This window comes from Alligator sinensis, unplaced genomic scaffold (assembly GCF_000455745.1).
Source record: "Alligator sinensis unplaced genomic scaffold, ASM45574v1 scaffold913_1, whole genome shotgun sequence".
NCBI lineage: Eukaryota > Metazoa > Chordata > Crocodylia > Alligatoridae > Alligator > Alligator sinensis.
The window spans coordinates 30,871-47,626 of NW_005842501.1; the positions used below are offsets into that span (position 1 = coordinate 30,871).

The 16,756-nt window shown below is 40.6% G+C and overlaps 1 protein-coding gene across 2 annotated transcripts in view; it reads left to right on the forward strand.

Annotated features, from left to right (window-relative positions):
- Positions 1 to 16,756, forward strand: part of LRRC49 (leucine rich repeat containing 49) — a 131,408-nt gene that overhangs the window by 16,072 nt on the left and 98,580 nt on the right. For both annotated transcript variants that reach the window (XM_006031364.3, XM_006031365.3), the window contains one exon: positions 7,749 to 7,815. In XM_006031364.3, the coding sequence (XP_006031426.1) occupies positions 7,749 to 7,815 (67 nt within the window). The remainder of the gene's footprint in view (positions 1 to 7,748; positions 7,816 to 16,756) is intronic.

Here is a 16,756-nt window from a genome sequence, read left to right on the forward strand (position 1 = left end):
CCTGTTTGCTGTTGATCCCCCTTGATGAGCTTGTAGGCAGCCACCAGGTCCCCCCTCAGCCTCCTCTTGCTGAGGCTGAACAGGTTCAGGTCCTTCAGTCTCTCCTCATAGGGCCTGTCCTGCTGCCCTCTCACCAAGTGGGTGGCCCTCCTCTGAACCCTCCCCAGGCTGGCCACATCCCTTTTGAAGTGCGGGGCCCAGAACTGGATGCAGTACTCCAACTGCGGCCTGACCAAAGTCATATAGAGAGGGAGGATCACCTCTCTGGACCGGCTTGAGATGCACCTCTGGATGCATGACAAGGTATGACTGGCCTTGCTGGCTGCGGTCTGGTGTTGGTGGCTCATGTTCATCTTGGAGTCAGTAATGACTCCAAGATCCCTTTCCGCCTCTGTGCGTTCAAGAAGGGAACTCCCCAGCCTGTATGTATGCTGTGGATTCCTTCTCCCAAGGTGCAGCACCCTGCATTTGTCTACATTGAACCTATGGGCAGCCTGTATTCTCCTCTGCTCCACACACACATCTCGAGGGGCACATGTGCTCCCTCAGTCCCTGCAACGCATTGCTTCTGGTGCCCGACCCATCCCTGGGAATGCGTACAGTGACAGGGAACTGTCCCCCTCCCTCTCTCCCCTGCCAAACCCCCAGATGAGTTGCCTGTGGCTCCGTTCTCCCCTAGCTGGTCCCTCTGGCTGTGTATTCCTGCCCTGGCCCGAGGCACTGCCCCAGTTGAGCAGAACCCCCCAGCCTTAGTTGCAGCCCCAGCCCCAGCTGCCAACCCCGCCCCACTCCCTCCCTCACCATGGCTGCTGCCGCCTCAGTCCACCTTCTCTTCCCCACCATGCTTTGCCTATGTCCTCCTCCCTGTATAGACTTACCTGCAGGCAGCTGGCGGAGCTGCTCTCTACTGCTGCCTTGCTTCATTGCTGGCCATGTGCATATGTGGGCATGCACACGTGCACGTGGTGCCCCCCGTGTCCTACTCTCCTCAGCCGCAAGCAGCCCCTTGCCAGCCTGCAATGCTAAATAATGCCGCCACGGGTTAGTACTTGCGTTTGCAAGTACTAGTCTATGGGGGATTTAATTAGTTTTCTGTACCCTAATAAAGCCGTACATGTAGATACTGAGACTTTACCACAGAGCTAATTAATCAGCTCTGCAGTAAATGTGGTGTAGATGTGTCCAATGTATTGTAATGAAAGCCTAGTGAAGCTTTGCTTGTTAAAGTTTTTTGGTTTTTTTTTTTTTTTTTTTAGGAAGTCCTATTTCCCCATCTTATTTTGTGAAGAATAAAGATATTTTTCTGAGTTACACGTTTGTTCGTCATTGTAGTTAAAGCACAGTGGAGATTAAAAAGGCCAGCCAATAAAATTTCAGTTCCGAAATATTGTTTTAATGCTCAGTATTGATGAACAACAGAGCATAAATTGTTAGATTCTGATCATAACGTTTATGGAAAGTCTGAGCTGTGTAGTAGATTTTAAGTGGTTTGTGTTGATATAACTGATAAGAATTTTGGTCCATCATCATATCTTGTTTCAAAATAAATACTAGGATATCAGAACATTTAAGCAAAGTCATAAATATATAGATATAAAGATTTAAGTAAACGTGTCCTATAGTTTGTGGATTGTGTAGTTGCATTTCTTTCACTAGTACTTTACAGATGGCTAGATAGCAGGTTTCATTAGAACATTAAGATTTAAGTTCAAGTTCTTGTATAACTAAAATATAATTATTGAAGTTGGTATGAATTTTCTGGATAACTTCATCTCTCATCTCTGTGGAAGTCTCTCTCAGATCCAGCATAGTCTTGGATTTAGTCAGCCAAAATCGTGCTTTCTTATTTTTGATTGGAAAAGTAAACAATGCTCCTTTGAAAAGTTACTATGTATGTTGGCTTTACAGGAGCTGATTCCTTGGGCATTTCATAAATCGTCTTTGGTGCAGGAGATTTTTCCTGGTGTGTTGGTCCTGAGCTACATTTTACTGAAATAAGCCACAAATTGGGTACTACTGAACGTTTCTCTCTCAAACATCAGGCTTGCCATACTGTTCATAAGAATTCCTTGTTATGACTGATTTCTTTCGGCTTGATTCTGTATTTTATAGCAAACTTCTCTTTTTTCAAGCTTACTTTCTGTTTGATCAAATGCTTGCCTGTGATCAGGGTGCTTTTTTACTTAGCTGACAAGGATGAAATGGAATCTACATGAACTTGAATCAGTTTAGTTTGACAAGAATAAAAATGAAGAACAGCCTTGGGTTATAAGATACCAGGCGCTAGTCCAAAGAGTTTCCATAGAAACATGCATTAAAACACAGGTGTCTTATCTGTCTTGCCCTCAGCTTCACTTATTGGTTTAAAAGACTTCAAAAAAGAAACAGCAGATTTAACCCCTTTCTTTCAGGGATTGCAACAGTTATTCCTGTGAGCATAATGACTTTAACTACAGAAATGTTATGAATATGTTTTGTGTACAGAAATCAAAGAGGTTTTTTTTTTTTTTCGTATTGCTGCAAGTTATAACAAGGAGAAACTGGTTCCACTGAGATATATTAATGAATCCACAAGAAAGAAAAAGGTTTTACCTGTTAAGTTAAAATATTAGACTTAATTTTTTTTAAACTTTTTTTTTTTTGCATTACTGGTATTAAAAATGCAAACTTAATAGGGTATTGGCAAAAGTTTCTTTTTTACATGGGTAACAAGGTAAAAATTGCATTGAAATTTTGGTACGCTAAATTTAAAACTAAAAATATTTGGGACAGGATTGTATTTTAAGGTTAAATTTTAAACAAAACTTGAACTATTTGCATGTTACTTTTTTATTGCTTTAAAGGAACTTAATCAAATTTGAAGATAGGCTGAAATGATCCAGAGTAAGGTATTTTTGATACTTTTAATAATGAAAAATAGGTAGGGTGGATTTTAATAGTAAATAGACTTTTGCATTGAGAGTGTCCTTCATTTGTTCTGGTATTCAGGAATAGGAACCATACATTTAAATAATCATGAGTTTGTATTTAACAGGAATTAAACTTTTCAAAAGAATTATGTTCTACATCTTAGTCGGCCATAGTAAGGTTGGGAACAGACTCTATATGTCTCCCAAAATAAACACATCATGGCGAGAAAATGTTGTCCTTTTCATTTTTGCTGGAATTCATTTTCATAATTGGGTTTTCTCAACTGAAAGAGTCTGTGGGAACAAGCTCTTTGTTTAATAAGAAAAATTAGGAGGCGGCTTTTATTCAGAAAGCTCAAGGAAACTAAACAGTCCCACTAAATACATGAGTGTTCCCATTTTCCCACATTCATACCTACATTTGTTAGAACAAATAGAACAATCTATATTCTTTTTAAGATTGATTGAGTCAGAATTGTTTTTTTCCTGCCCCTCCAAACTTGGGGCTTCAACTAAAAGAGGACCAGACCTGAAGTAAAAGGTATAGCTGAATGTGTCCTGGTGTTCATTTTTAGGAACTATTGGAAAAATACTCTTAATATGCTGTGTGTGTTGGTCATTTCTGGTCTAAACAGTCATTGGGTCCATGTTCATCCATTAAAGTTTTTAAATCTTTTTGAGCTTCTTTTTCTAAACCACTTTGCATTTCCTTTCATATTGTTAAATGCTCTCCTTTGGTATTGCACTTCTATAACTATGATTTTCATCTTGTTAGAGGTTTGTGTATGTGTGTGCATAAAAAGCTGATCTTGCCAAAATCAAGGAAGTGTCAACAACCTGCATGTGATGGAGTTGCCACTGACTTGTTACCAACCAGAACTCTGTAATTGCTCTGTGTGTGTGTGGGCCCTTCCACTTCTGAAATTTCTCTCTTTTTTTTAGCCCATTTCTTCCTTAATTTGATTTCTTTAAACAGCATTTTGCACAAAAAAACATGTTTGCTTATTATTGAAAAACTGATCTACAGAAACATGCTTGCATTTTCCTTATCAATTTAGCCTTTTGATCTCGGGTAATCCATCTCCAGTCATCACACACTTCTGTCTTCTTTTTTTTTTTTTGCCTGTACATCAGTTTATCACCTTCAGCTAGTAAATGCTGACAATGTCACAAGAGAGATGCTAATTGTGGCTCTTGCGGAATGCTTTTCCTGCACCACTCTACCAAATGAAATGCAACAAAACAAACAACTTTGCCTTTTGCCTGAAACTTAGGGAAAACTCCATGAAGTTTTCTTCTTAAATACACATGCAAGGACAATGTAATTTTGTCTCCTAATAATGATTGACTATAAAAATGTGTTAATGTAAAGGATACGCTATTTAAGGCCTGCATTTATAGCAGAAAATTAGCTTTGTAATCTGTCTGGTTTACAGCACAAACTAGGCAATTAACTGGTTCCTTTATGTGCTTCCAGTTTCTTGAGGGGAAGATAGCAGACAGACTTTTCTACCGATTCTCTGGTTCTTTAGTATTGGTAGGAACCCCAAACTACCAAATACTGTAATTACTTAAATAGAAATACTTGTTATGACTAAAAACTAGAGGATTTGGCTCTGTTCAACTCACCTGCCTTGATTGCCTTCAGCAAAAACCGTTTTTATCTTTGCTTTGAAAGAATTTTTTTAGGTAGCTCATCAGGTGGATTATTAAGGAAGTGTTTTATTTTAACCCCTTGCCATTCCATTTCTCACCCCCACCTCTCCTTTGATATCCCTCAATAGTAAAGAATTACAATAATGCAGTATAGATTACTGGGGGATTTAGGTTATGTGTCCTTAAGTGCTATTTTGCATTGTTGCACTAAATATCTAATGTGGAAATTTTTAAACCTGATTTATAATGCCACAATTTATGGTTTTTAAACACTAGAGTACTGATATATTTTGCTGTATACGAAAGCTGTATTTTGGGGACAGAACCAGTAAGGAGCTGCGTTTTGATAAATGGCTACGTGAAGACACTGCTTTTATTAACACATTTTTTTGTGTTTAACTTGTTCTGTGGGTTTTAAAATTTTATAATTTGTTTTTGCAGAACGTGCATAATATATGTGGTGTTAAGTAGTCAACCAGTAGGTGATGCTGTTGGCTTTATAATAATATATAATGACTTAATCTTTGACTCAGCAGTCAGAAAAAAGCATTAAAGCAGTACAACCCCTCAGGGTCTGTTAGGCCTTGGCTTGAGAAGATGTTGTCAGGACCAGAAATCATTCTTCCCTTGCTCTATTGCACTTTTTTACCTGTAACACCTGTGATACGTGCAAGAAGCCGGTGTTTCTAGGTTAGTATCCTGACTCCTTCCCCTACCCCTGAACCTCCTTTTTCATGAAGTCCTAAAAACCTATCACTTCTTGTAGCTGAGAACGGTGAGATCAGGTCTTTGTCCACTGTGTTCTATGTCAGCTACTGTGGCTTTTTTATGGAGCCACTGTTCTCTTCTCATTGTTCCCAGGCTTGATTGTTGGGCATGCTGCCTCTGTATTATTGGCTCCAGGAGCAGAGGCAAGAACTAGGTCACAGTACTTCCTACCCCCCAAAGAGCAATGTTCCACTTTTGTCATTAGACTGGTAGGCTAGTTCTCTTGCAAGTTTATAGGTAATGTTTATATTACAAATACACTCTGTGTATATATAGGATAAAATGGTATTCAGGTATTTTGTATTTATTATTTTTTTTCCTTAAACTTAAGCAGTTTGCTCCTACCATATGCCATGCATTAAAATATCAATCTTATGATGGTCTGTAATATCATAGTTAATGACTGATTGATTTAGTGGCATTAGATTGAATGGGCATTAGCTTTTTTTTTTCCCCCCCAGATCTCATATCTTAGTTCAAATGAAACGGGCTCCTTGATGGCATGTCAGGGGTGGGTGAATTAGGTATGTTTTGAAACTACGTGTACTTTAGGGCACAGCTAGCAAGATACTGGGAAGTTAATGCACAGTTTTACTACACAATTTTTGGCTTCGGGTTACGTAGACTTTCCATATGGCTGGAACTAGTGTTTTCTATCAGACATGGAAAATACTGTTAGTAATGAACTGAATTGTGAAGCTGGATGTAGTAACATCATCTACAAGCAAGAAAAAAGAAGCTGAACAAGAGATCCTGGAAATCTGAAGATGGGAGGAAGGGGTTAAGGGGAGTAGTGAGGGAGAAGAGAACTAGCATAGCAGTGGAAGAAAAATTAAAAAAAAGAAAAGAGTGGATAGATTCATAGATGCTAGGGTCGGAAGGGACCTCAATAGATCATCGAGTCCGACCCCCTGCATAGGCAGGAAAGAGCCTCCTCTTGAAGACCCCCAGGGTAGGGGAGAGCACCACCTCCCTTGGGAGCCCATTCCAGACCTTGGCCACTCGAACTGTGAAGAAGTTCTTCCTAATGTCTAGTCTAAAAAGAAAGAATATAACAGGGAGGGTTGTGCCACATGTGGTGTGCTCCAGCAAGTCCAGGACCCACACTGCACGCAGCTCTGCATTTTAGACCAGCTGGAGCGTACATCATGGGCAGCACATGTCTTGTAATGGGTACCATGTGTGGCACAATCCAGCCAGGGGGCCATTGTGTGAAGCATGGCTGCATCTCGGGCCAGACTGTGCTACATGCGGTGCCTGTTCTAGCTGGTCAGGATCAGCACAGCACTGGTTCCAGGCTGGTTGGAGTAGCCACTGGGACAGGTATGCTTGGGGGAAAAGGAGAGGGGAGGAGAAGAGGAAGGGTTCCCTGGGCCAGCTCCTGCCCACAGACTGGCCCAGTGCTGTGGGTGTGCACTGTGCTCTGTGTGAATCTAACCAGGCCCAGGGGCAGCACTGGGGGCCTGATGAAGAGGCTCTAGCAGCCAAATATGGCCTATGGGCTGCATGTTGGGCACCCCTGGTCTAGGAAATGTCCAAGGCAAGGTTTTTTTTGTGATATCTGTATAGTTGCGAGAACGTTTGGGTTTCAGGTGTCCTAGAAAGTTTGTCCAACAGTTCTTGCACCTTCACAGTTAGTCCAGTCACATAAAATCCTTAATCCTAGTTAAAGGAGTACTAATTTCCCTCAAATTTACATAAATTATCATATTTTATATTAAAGTACTTTAAAAATGGATTTTCAAGGAAAAATCGAATTCTGTTCTATAGAAAAAGCTCACATACCTTATGGACTAAGTTAAGCCAAATATTTTTTTTTCTATCAGCATTTTAACTTGCTGGGGAATGCAAGTCCATTTTGAATGTGGTACCAAATAATTAGACCTATGTTACATACCCATTTTGTACTGAATTCTTGATGGACACCCAAGGCTAATACAGGATTATGTAGTTACAGCCCACAATAGAAGTAGAAAATGTTACGAAAACTGCAGCTGTGGTGCCCAAAGACTATCTTTTATTATAGTTACCTAGGTTCATTAAGTATTTCCCAAAATAACCTGTTCATTTTGCAACTCCTGCAGAGATAATCACTTAGAACTTTCAATGGCAATATTCTTCTGTTAATAATAGAGCTATCACTACCTTATTTGTATAGGAAAATACATTTTGTTTCCCTTTTTATTCCAGTGGCAGAAACATGCTGGTGTTATGATTTTTAGCTTTTATTTAATACTTATAATGATTAGAGTCCTTTATGTCCTGAGCTGGTATGAAATACAAATGTTTCTTTCAGTTTGTTGTTGCCTTATTTCTTGCATTATACTTTTTCAGGAATAAATGATAGACTAAATGATTTTACTAAAATGTGGAAATAATAATATTACCTGAAATACCTTCATTTAAATATTTCAGAATAAAGAAAATCTCAAATTTGGAGAATTTAAAGAATCTTGATGTTTTGGATCTTCACGGAAATCAGGTAATGGACAGTAAATGTAATTTGTATTTTAAGTCACTTGCAAATAAAATTGATTTAGATGCATATGTTTTCCTCTATTGCTGGCTTTTGGGAAGGGGATTTAGAAGGTGTTTCACAACTGCTCTTTTGTTAAGTTTGCAGACAGCATTATTCCCCTTTTGATTAATTTTTAAGTTCGATCTTGTTCTGACAGTGTAAGAAAACATAAGTTTATTTAAAAGTTGAAATGACTAAATATTTGGATAACAGCAGCACATCATATAAAACAACAAGTTTGTTTAGCATATTTTTAATTGTATTGTCAGAAAATTCAAACTGTTACAATATACAATAAATGTTGAATTCCTTCTATTGTAAGCACTGGTACAAATAGATTCCTTATATATGCACAATAATTCTAGATGCGTGTACAGAGAATAAAGCATATAAGGAGGTAGTGATGTTATTATATGTACTTTTTGTTCCTAGTTTTCTAGTAACATAGACCTTTCCATAGACGAGTAATTTATTCTGTTTGTTTGCCCATTTTCTAAAATGGGCAAATAATAATGATTATCGTTAATGGATCTAGAACTTCTGAGGCACCATTTAACTGCAAAGTTTTAATTGTAATATCTATGTTAGACAAAAGGGGTCAAAGGGGATTGTTATATTCCTGATGCACTTTGTATGCAGTGCAGAAGAGGCTAAAGAGAGATCAGATGAAGTATTTAGTTGTAAAATAAATGGAAAACATGTATAAAATAGCTTAAGTGCTTAAATCAATTTATGGTCAGGGATGTATGATCTTCCTGAACATAAAAGGCAGTGTGTAAGTGTCCTGGACTCCAGATCTGATTAGGGTATGCACTGATTTTTGCTGCTTATGTTACTGCTTGATTCAGAAGTTTGGGCAGAGTAATATGTATGCTCCCAGGAGGAGCATATGGGGCGTGTCCCCCAGATTTGTGTGTGGGGTGGGTGTGGCTCAGTGGGCAGGGCCCAGTGCAGCAGGGCTGGGCAGAGAAGCTCCGTGTCGCTGCCGTGAGGTCTGCATTGCCATGGTGAGGCGCCCCCTTCCCTTCTGACAACAGTGGGGGTGGTGGTGCAGAGTTGTGCCCGTCGTTCCTGCTGCGCGGGCAGGCGGTGCACTGCCATGGTGGTGCAGAGCTCCTAGCAGCAGCACCGAGCTTCCTGCCTGGCCCAGCTCTGCTCTGCTGCACCAGGTCTTGCTCACTGGGCCACGGAAGCCTTGGGGGAGGACAGCAGGGTGGGGAGCTTCAAGCCTGCAGCAGGAAGACTTCATCTGCACCATCCCCACAGGCTCTGCTCTGCCTGCCTCACTCATGAGGGAGGGGGAGCCGGGCTCCATGCTCTGCTTTGCCACAGCAGCCACTGCCTCCTGTGGGTGGCAGCTGGGGCTTGGGCATTGCTGCAGGGAGCTGCTCACCTGGGTCCCTAGCCCCGTAGCCCTGGTGGCTGGTGGGGATGGGGGGCTGTGGGTGGGGAGTGAGGGGCACCAGCAGGGATGAGGGGCAATGGCATTGGCAGGGCACCGGCATATCAGGGCTGTTCATCTCCAGAAAGCAGTGGTGGGGGCATAGCCATGGCTGGACCTGTGTCCTGGTTAGCAAACGGTCCTGGGAGAGCTCTGATTTTCTATGATAAACCCAAAATCATACGCCAGAATTTATAAGTATTTAGAATTAATTTTACTGTAGTCATTGGGGCGCTGGTAGACTTACCATTTTAAAACAATTTGGAAATGTATCAATAAAATGTTGTGTTCAATTCTGTGTGTGTGTGTGTGTGTGTGTGTGTGTGTGTGTGTGTGTGGTGTTTCATTTTTATCACAGAAAAATGCAGATTTTGGGGTTTTTAATTGGAGAATTTGCCTTATTTTTTTTTTTTTTATCAGAGAATTTGTGACTTTTAAACAGAAAGCCAGGAGCCCTCCTCGTTAGTTATGTGGTTGCAGTAAATGCTCATGCAAGATGCATGTTTATACAGATGCATATGTTTTTTGTGAAGAATTTATACACACTTTTTTTTTTAAACTTTGGCTTCATAGTTGTAGTGTGCAGGCACAAGACTATGAGCCGAAATGGAAATTCAACAATTGGGAAAAGTCATTGAGAGTAAAGTAGCATGCTGAACAACTGCACTAGTTTGGACTGACCTCTATAGTTATGAAAACTTTCAGTTTCAGTGTAAAACTCCCTGAAAGTGGCCTGTTCACTAATATCTTGTATAAACCTGAAGTGAAATACAGTGCTGTGTTAGTACGCTTAAATGAAATAAATTATAAACAAGATATAACTAATAAATAATATGGATTTGTTGGGGTTTTTTTTGGTTTTTATTTGCAAGACTGAAAATACAACATAACAAAACAACATTGTAAATTACTTGGTTAATAATGTTTTTGTATTGTAAATTGAAGGTTGACTTTTGAACATGGATATAGTTGGTGTGGATGACTAAGGGTATAAATAAGTGTTCATTTCTAGCAGTGGAAGTTTCTCCTGGGAATTGCTAGGAATTTTTCCACTGCTAGACTCCTCTGTGATGGAGATATTTCTATCCGAAGCAAACAGGTGTTCGTTCTTGTGAAAGAAACTGTCTCACATGGGTGACTTTCCACGTATCAACCTGTCTGAGAGAAACACCATCCAGGGCATGTTTCCTCTAGGAGAAACTGAACAAATGCTTGTGTATTTTAGTTTCTTTTGGGAGAGTGGTTATACTTCCAATAAAAATGTAATGCCTGTACATGACTGCTAATAAAGTAGTCGCTAATAATTTTTTTGATTAACTACACATCATAGGACAAAGAGTTACCACATATGGTTGATTGGGTTGTAATAGTTTGGCTTTCTGCTGTATATCTTGTACAATTAACAAATGACATACATGTTTATAGAATCGGATGTTTTTCCCCCTCAAACTTATTTGTGTAACTCTTTGAATTCATTGGCACTTCATTGATTTCATTAAGAACTGTACATCTAGTGTATAATCTAGCTGCCATTAGATCATATCTATATAACTTTGGGTAGATTTTTGCCCACAGTTTATTAGTCACTGTTGTGTACCAGAATCAGCTACTTCCAGTTTTTTGGCAGGGCAATACTCAACCCCCTGAATTTGATCCATATTTTCCTTTTAGAAAGTTTAAAAAGCCCAAAAATGTGAAGTTTACATTTGTAGATGTTTGGGGCCCGCAAATGGGATTTTTAGTTTTGTTGCTTTGTTTTGTAGGTGCTGAATATTTTTCATTGAATTGTCAATATGGAAAAAAACCCCATAATCCATTCATGAATATATATTTTCCTCATGCCTGCCTCCTGTAATGCATGAGGTTTGATTTTTTTGGCATTATTTATATTTATATTTATTTATTTTTTGTCTGGTTTTGCCAGTTTTTTGCAAGGAATCTTCAAGTTGAAAAATCCTGTATGTTGTCTATGTTTCTTATTTTTAGTTTTGCTTGCATGTGTGTATACACGCATCTTTGCTTAAAGTTCAGTAGATGCCTTTTAAACAAACTGTTTAAGGTGCATAAAATACGTTTGTAGATTATTAGGAAGATGTGCTATGACATGAAAATGTGACACCTAGTTTTATTCTTGTTTTACTTATGTGTCTTTTATTTCTTATTGCATAAGAACTATAAGCTTCTGTTTCTTCTTGAGATTTTCAGGACCCTTCTGTACAGCAGCCTTCCATTTTTCTGTTAGCACCCAAAATGTACCTTTCCAAATCAAACATACCCTAAGCTTTCTCTTTCAACCACAGAATTAAGTTTTAGAACATCAAAAGAGGCAGTTTAGGATTCCAGAATGTATTAACTACAACAGCTGATCAGCAGGGTCCAAAGCCAAACATAAGTGTGTGGTCCAAACTTTTAATTTGAGGTGTGTGTGTGTGTAGCTTTTCCAATGGGATTAAATATGATAATTGTTTTTACTCTTACAGTGATTAATAAGTGGAAATTTTTCCAAACACAAGTACAAAATTCTTTGTGGAATAGCCTCTTTAGCAATCATACACAATACCTTTTTTAAGAGAGAGAGATTTTATCCCCCAGTTGAGTTCTAGAGAACTTAAATGAACTAGACTTGCTAACAATGTGAAAAATGCTTATGATGAAATTTGCTTTGTAGTTATAAAAACAGCTAGATGAATATTATGTGCCTGGTTCTGCTATTCTTAGTAATATTAAGTACCTTAATGTGCAAGTACTTGCATCAATTTCAAACATGCGGGATTAGCAGAATTAGGCCTAGGCTGAGCAAGTTTTTATTTTATAGCCCAGAAATCCTTTCATTTCTAGTGTCAGAAACCAAAATTACCATTCATTAGAGAAGGTGTGCTCAACGTCTGGCCCATGGGCCAGATCTGGCCTGCAGCACCATGTCATCCATCCTGCAGGGCTCCCCAAGGCCTAGAAACTTGGCAGAAGGGGAGCAGTGCTGCCACTCCTGTCCTGCCAAATCTCCAGACTCATAGGGAGCCTTGGGCCCTGCGCTTTGAATCTGGCACCCGATCGCAGTGCACAGGGCTGGGTGGGGGCAGTGCTGGGCCAGCAGGACCCAATTGCATTGTGGGGGCCCCAAAGGGAATGGTGCTGGGCCCCTGGGGCCCAATTTTGGCATGCAGGGGACAGGGGAGGGTGGCATTGAGCTCACAAGATCCACAATCCCAGCAGGAAGCGACTGGTGTTAAGCTCTCAGGGCTGAATCCTGGTATGCAAAGGTGGAAGGGAGCAGAATCGGGCTCCCCAGGCCCAATTTCTGATGGGAGGGGGCAGTGCTGGGCCCCCAGGATCCAATCCCTGTGGGAAGGGATGGTGCTGGGCTCCCAGGGACTGATCCCAGCATGCAGGGGGCAGAGCTGGGCCTCCAGGACCCTATCCCAGCATGCAACGTGTGCAGGGTCTGATTTTGGCTCTGTGCTAGTCATGGGTTGTGGGGCCAAAAGGTTGAGCACCACTGCAGTAGAGTGACTTGGTTAAAATTGAAACACAGAGCAAAATTTAATTGCATAAATGCCTAATTAGTTTATTGTTGCGTCTGCATCTTTTTAGGCAGTGACTGAAGTTGCCTGGGGCACTGAGTATATTATCATCAGAGGGACAGATGGATCTGGTTGACTGGCATGTGGTATCTGCCCTAAGGGTGTGCTTTTTGTTTATAAGCTTTGAAGAAGGTTAAGTTGTCCCATTAAAAACAAATGTCTTTTTAAAAACAAAGCAAACAAATTAGCAAATAAGCAATGAACACACAACCTGGACTGGATATTTGTGGCTTGATCCATGTGTGCTGAGCACTTTTTTTTTTTTTTTTTGCTTTTGTGTTTTTGCTGTCACTATTGTGACTGAAAAATCATAATAGAGAATCATTTGAGCAAGACTGATTATTATCCTGAAAATTACATACTATTTATGAGAAGTTTTGGGGAAGCCTGTTTGCCAGAAGTTTGCTGCTGCTTCTTTCTTTCTTTCTTTCTTTCTTTCTTTCTTTCTTTCTTTCTTTCTTTCTTTCTTTCTTTCTTTCTTTCTTTTTTATTGCTTCATTCCAGTGTCACTGTGTTGTACAGTGCTTAATATGTAGAAAAAATCTGTTAAATTTGGCTTTAAGACACACTCTAAATTACCTTTTGAGTTATAGACAGTTTATTACAAGGATGTATCACAAGGTTTTTACAGGTTTGTTTTTTCCACTTTCCTTTAATAATGTTGAAGGTGAAATTATAGGAAGGGGCAGTTCATTTTCATTTTTAATTCAAACTTTCGTTTTACTGAAAGAGTTTGCTTCTGATGGCTATTTCAGGCATGCTTATCAGCTTTTGTGTTTTTCTTTCTGTCCTTTATGCCTGCTCAGTAAGGTGACAAATACTGAAGGTTGGTGGAAACTTAGTTCCACAGTTTTTGTTTAATATTTCCAGCTGTACTTTGGTAGGTTGGAGTGCTATTTATAGCTGTGATGGTCCAAGAAATGAAAGAGGAAAGTATTTTGGGGGATGATAACTTTTATTGCACCAACTGGTTGGGATAGGCTTAGGGCTTTAGCACGGGTTACGTGTATTACGGCATTCCACAGACTTCTGGCGTTATGTCATAAAGTTATGTGGATTTTAGACTAGACTCAAGTGAAGGCTTCATATTGTTTCAGACATGCAAGATGGTGGCTTATCACTAGAGGGCCTAGTGAGTGGGGGTATGGAGACAGTAGCCAGGTGGGAGAACGGGAGGGAGGCTTGTACCTGGGAAATGGCTTCCCCAGGGGTCTCAGGTCTGGCTGAAATGGACACAGAGGCTCTGTGCCTCTGATTTGGCCTGCAGGACCGAAAGGTTGAGCACCACTGTAGTAGACCATAAACTGAATACGAGTCAACAGTGTGCTCTTCTTGGCATGCACGTGCATGTGTGCACACATACAAATCTGACAGCATACTGAATTGTAGTAACAGAAGTGTCACTTGCAGATCAAGGACAGCTATGTTTTTGCTCTGTTCAGCAGTGGTGAATACTGACTTAGACTACTATGTCCAGTTTTGGGCCCCATGCTTTAAGAAGGATGTAGACAGAGTCCAGCAGAGAGCAACAAACATGACTAGAGGCCTGGGAGGTAAAACTGATTGGGGAAAGGCTAAAAGAATGATGTTTATTTAGCTTGGAGAAGAGAAGACCGAGGATTTGATAACAGCCTTCAAATACCTGAATGGTGATAGACTTTTCTGCATGACAGAATAGGGAACAGGACTAGGAGCAATGGCCTGAAACTGCACCAGGGAAATTTAGGTTGAATATTAGGAGGAACTTTCTGACTATGAGGGTGGTCAAGCATTGGAGCATTGGCTACCTAGAGAAGTTGTGGAATCTCCATCCTTGGAAGTGTTTAGGAACAAGGTAGACGCTTAGTTGGGATGATGTAGTCAGGGATACTTCTGCCTTGAGCAGGGTGCTTGATTAGGTGATGTCCCTTCCAGCTCCACCTTGCTATGATCCACAACTAAGCACAGATACAAGCGTTCTCTTTCTCACATCTGAGGAAGATGTATAAAGTATTTAATCAATGATTGGCAGTGAGTGTCCCATGTTACCAGTTCAGTGTGGCTGACTGTGTGCAGTATACTTCTTATATCACTTTTTTTCACATTTTCTGCATATTTCTTTTTGCAGCCACAGAAGCATGGAAAGTTAGTTGGAAGGGACATCAGGAGGTCATCTAGTCCAAACCCCTGCTCAAAGCAGGACCATCTCCAATTAGATCATTCCAGCTAGGGCTTTGTCCAGCCGGGCCTTAAAAATCTCCAAGGATGGAGATTCCACCACCTCTCTGGGTAACCTGTTCCAGTGCTTTACTACCCTCCTAGTGAGAGTTTTTCCTAATATCTAATCTCAACTTCCCTTGCTTCATCTTGAGTCCATTTTTCCTTTTTCTGTAATCTGCCACTACTGAGAACAGTCTAGTTCCATCCTCTTTGGAACCACCCTTCAGGTAGGCTGCAAATCTCCCTTCAGGAGATTTATTTAGTCTCTTCTGCAGACTAAATAAGCCCAGTTTTCTCAGCCTCCCCTCAGAAGTTATGTACCCCAGCATCCTAACCATTGTCATTGCCCTCTGCTGGACTGTCTCCAACTTGTTTACATCCTTTCTGTAGTGGGGGTCTAAAACTGGACATAGCACTCTAGATATGGCCTCGCCAGTGCAGAGGAGAGGGGAATAATTGCTACCCTTCATCTGCTGGCAACACTCCTACTATTGTAGTCCAGTATGTTGTTAGCCTTCTTAGCAGCAAGGGCGCACTGCTGACTCATATCCAGCTTATTGTCAACTGTAACCCCAGATCCTTTTTTGCAGAGCTATTGATTAATCAGTTGGTCCCAAGCCTGAGATTTTTCTTAAGTGCAGGACTACATTTGATTTCTTTTGGTCCAATCCTCCAATTTGTCTAGGTCACTCTGAATCCTAGGTCTACCCTCCAGCATATCTACTACACTCCCCAGCTTGTTGTCATCCACAGACTTGCTTACGGTGCACTCCATCCCATCTTCCAGATGGTTAAGGAAGAGATTGAACAAAACTGGCCCCAGGACCAACCCTTGGGGTACTCCACTTGATACCGGCTGCCAACTAGGCCTTGAGCCATGGATTGCTACCTGTTGAGCCCAATGATTCAGCCAGCTTTTTATCCACCTTACAGTCCATTCATCCAGCCCATACTTCCTTAGCTTGCTTACAAGAATACTGTGAGACACGGTATCAAAAGGCTTGCTAAAGTCAAGGTACATCAAGTCCACTACTCTCCCTGCATCCAGAGCCAGTCATGTCATCATAGAAGGCAATCAAGTTGGTCAGGCATGACTTGCCCTTGGTCCATGGTGACTGTTCCTGGGCACTTTTCTTGTCATGAAGTATTCCATACAGTTTAGCTGACATGCTTTTCATCTTTGCACTTCTATTTTGTTTCTTGCTTCATATCTGTTGGAAGATATTTCTTTTTTTGAGTTGAACAAACTTTGATGCAGAAATGAGCCATCCATGGGAGGCTGAACTATTTTTGATCCTGAGTGGGAGTCCAAAGGATAACTTGTATAAACAATAGGTGTGTCTTGATTGCATCTCTTCCATCTCATTGCCAAGATTATAGCTTTTTCTTAATATACATTTGCAGGGCTGTAATACAGATCTATAAAAAGTTAGTCTTTAGAGAGGTAGAATGCATCATATTTCTATGGCTTTATTTATGTTCATAAATACTCAGATTATAGTTAAGGACTCTTCTTCTGGTCTAACACTAAGGTTATTTTTATATAGTTCAGGGCAGCCAGGGATGTGGGGTTTTTTGTTTTTTGTTTTCTTAAAGGGATGGATCTGGGGCAGATGGGGCAGCCATAGCAGGGCTGGGATAGTGGGGGTGGTCGGGGTCTTGTGGCAGAGCACCCCATGCAGAA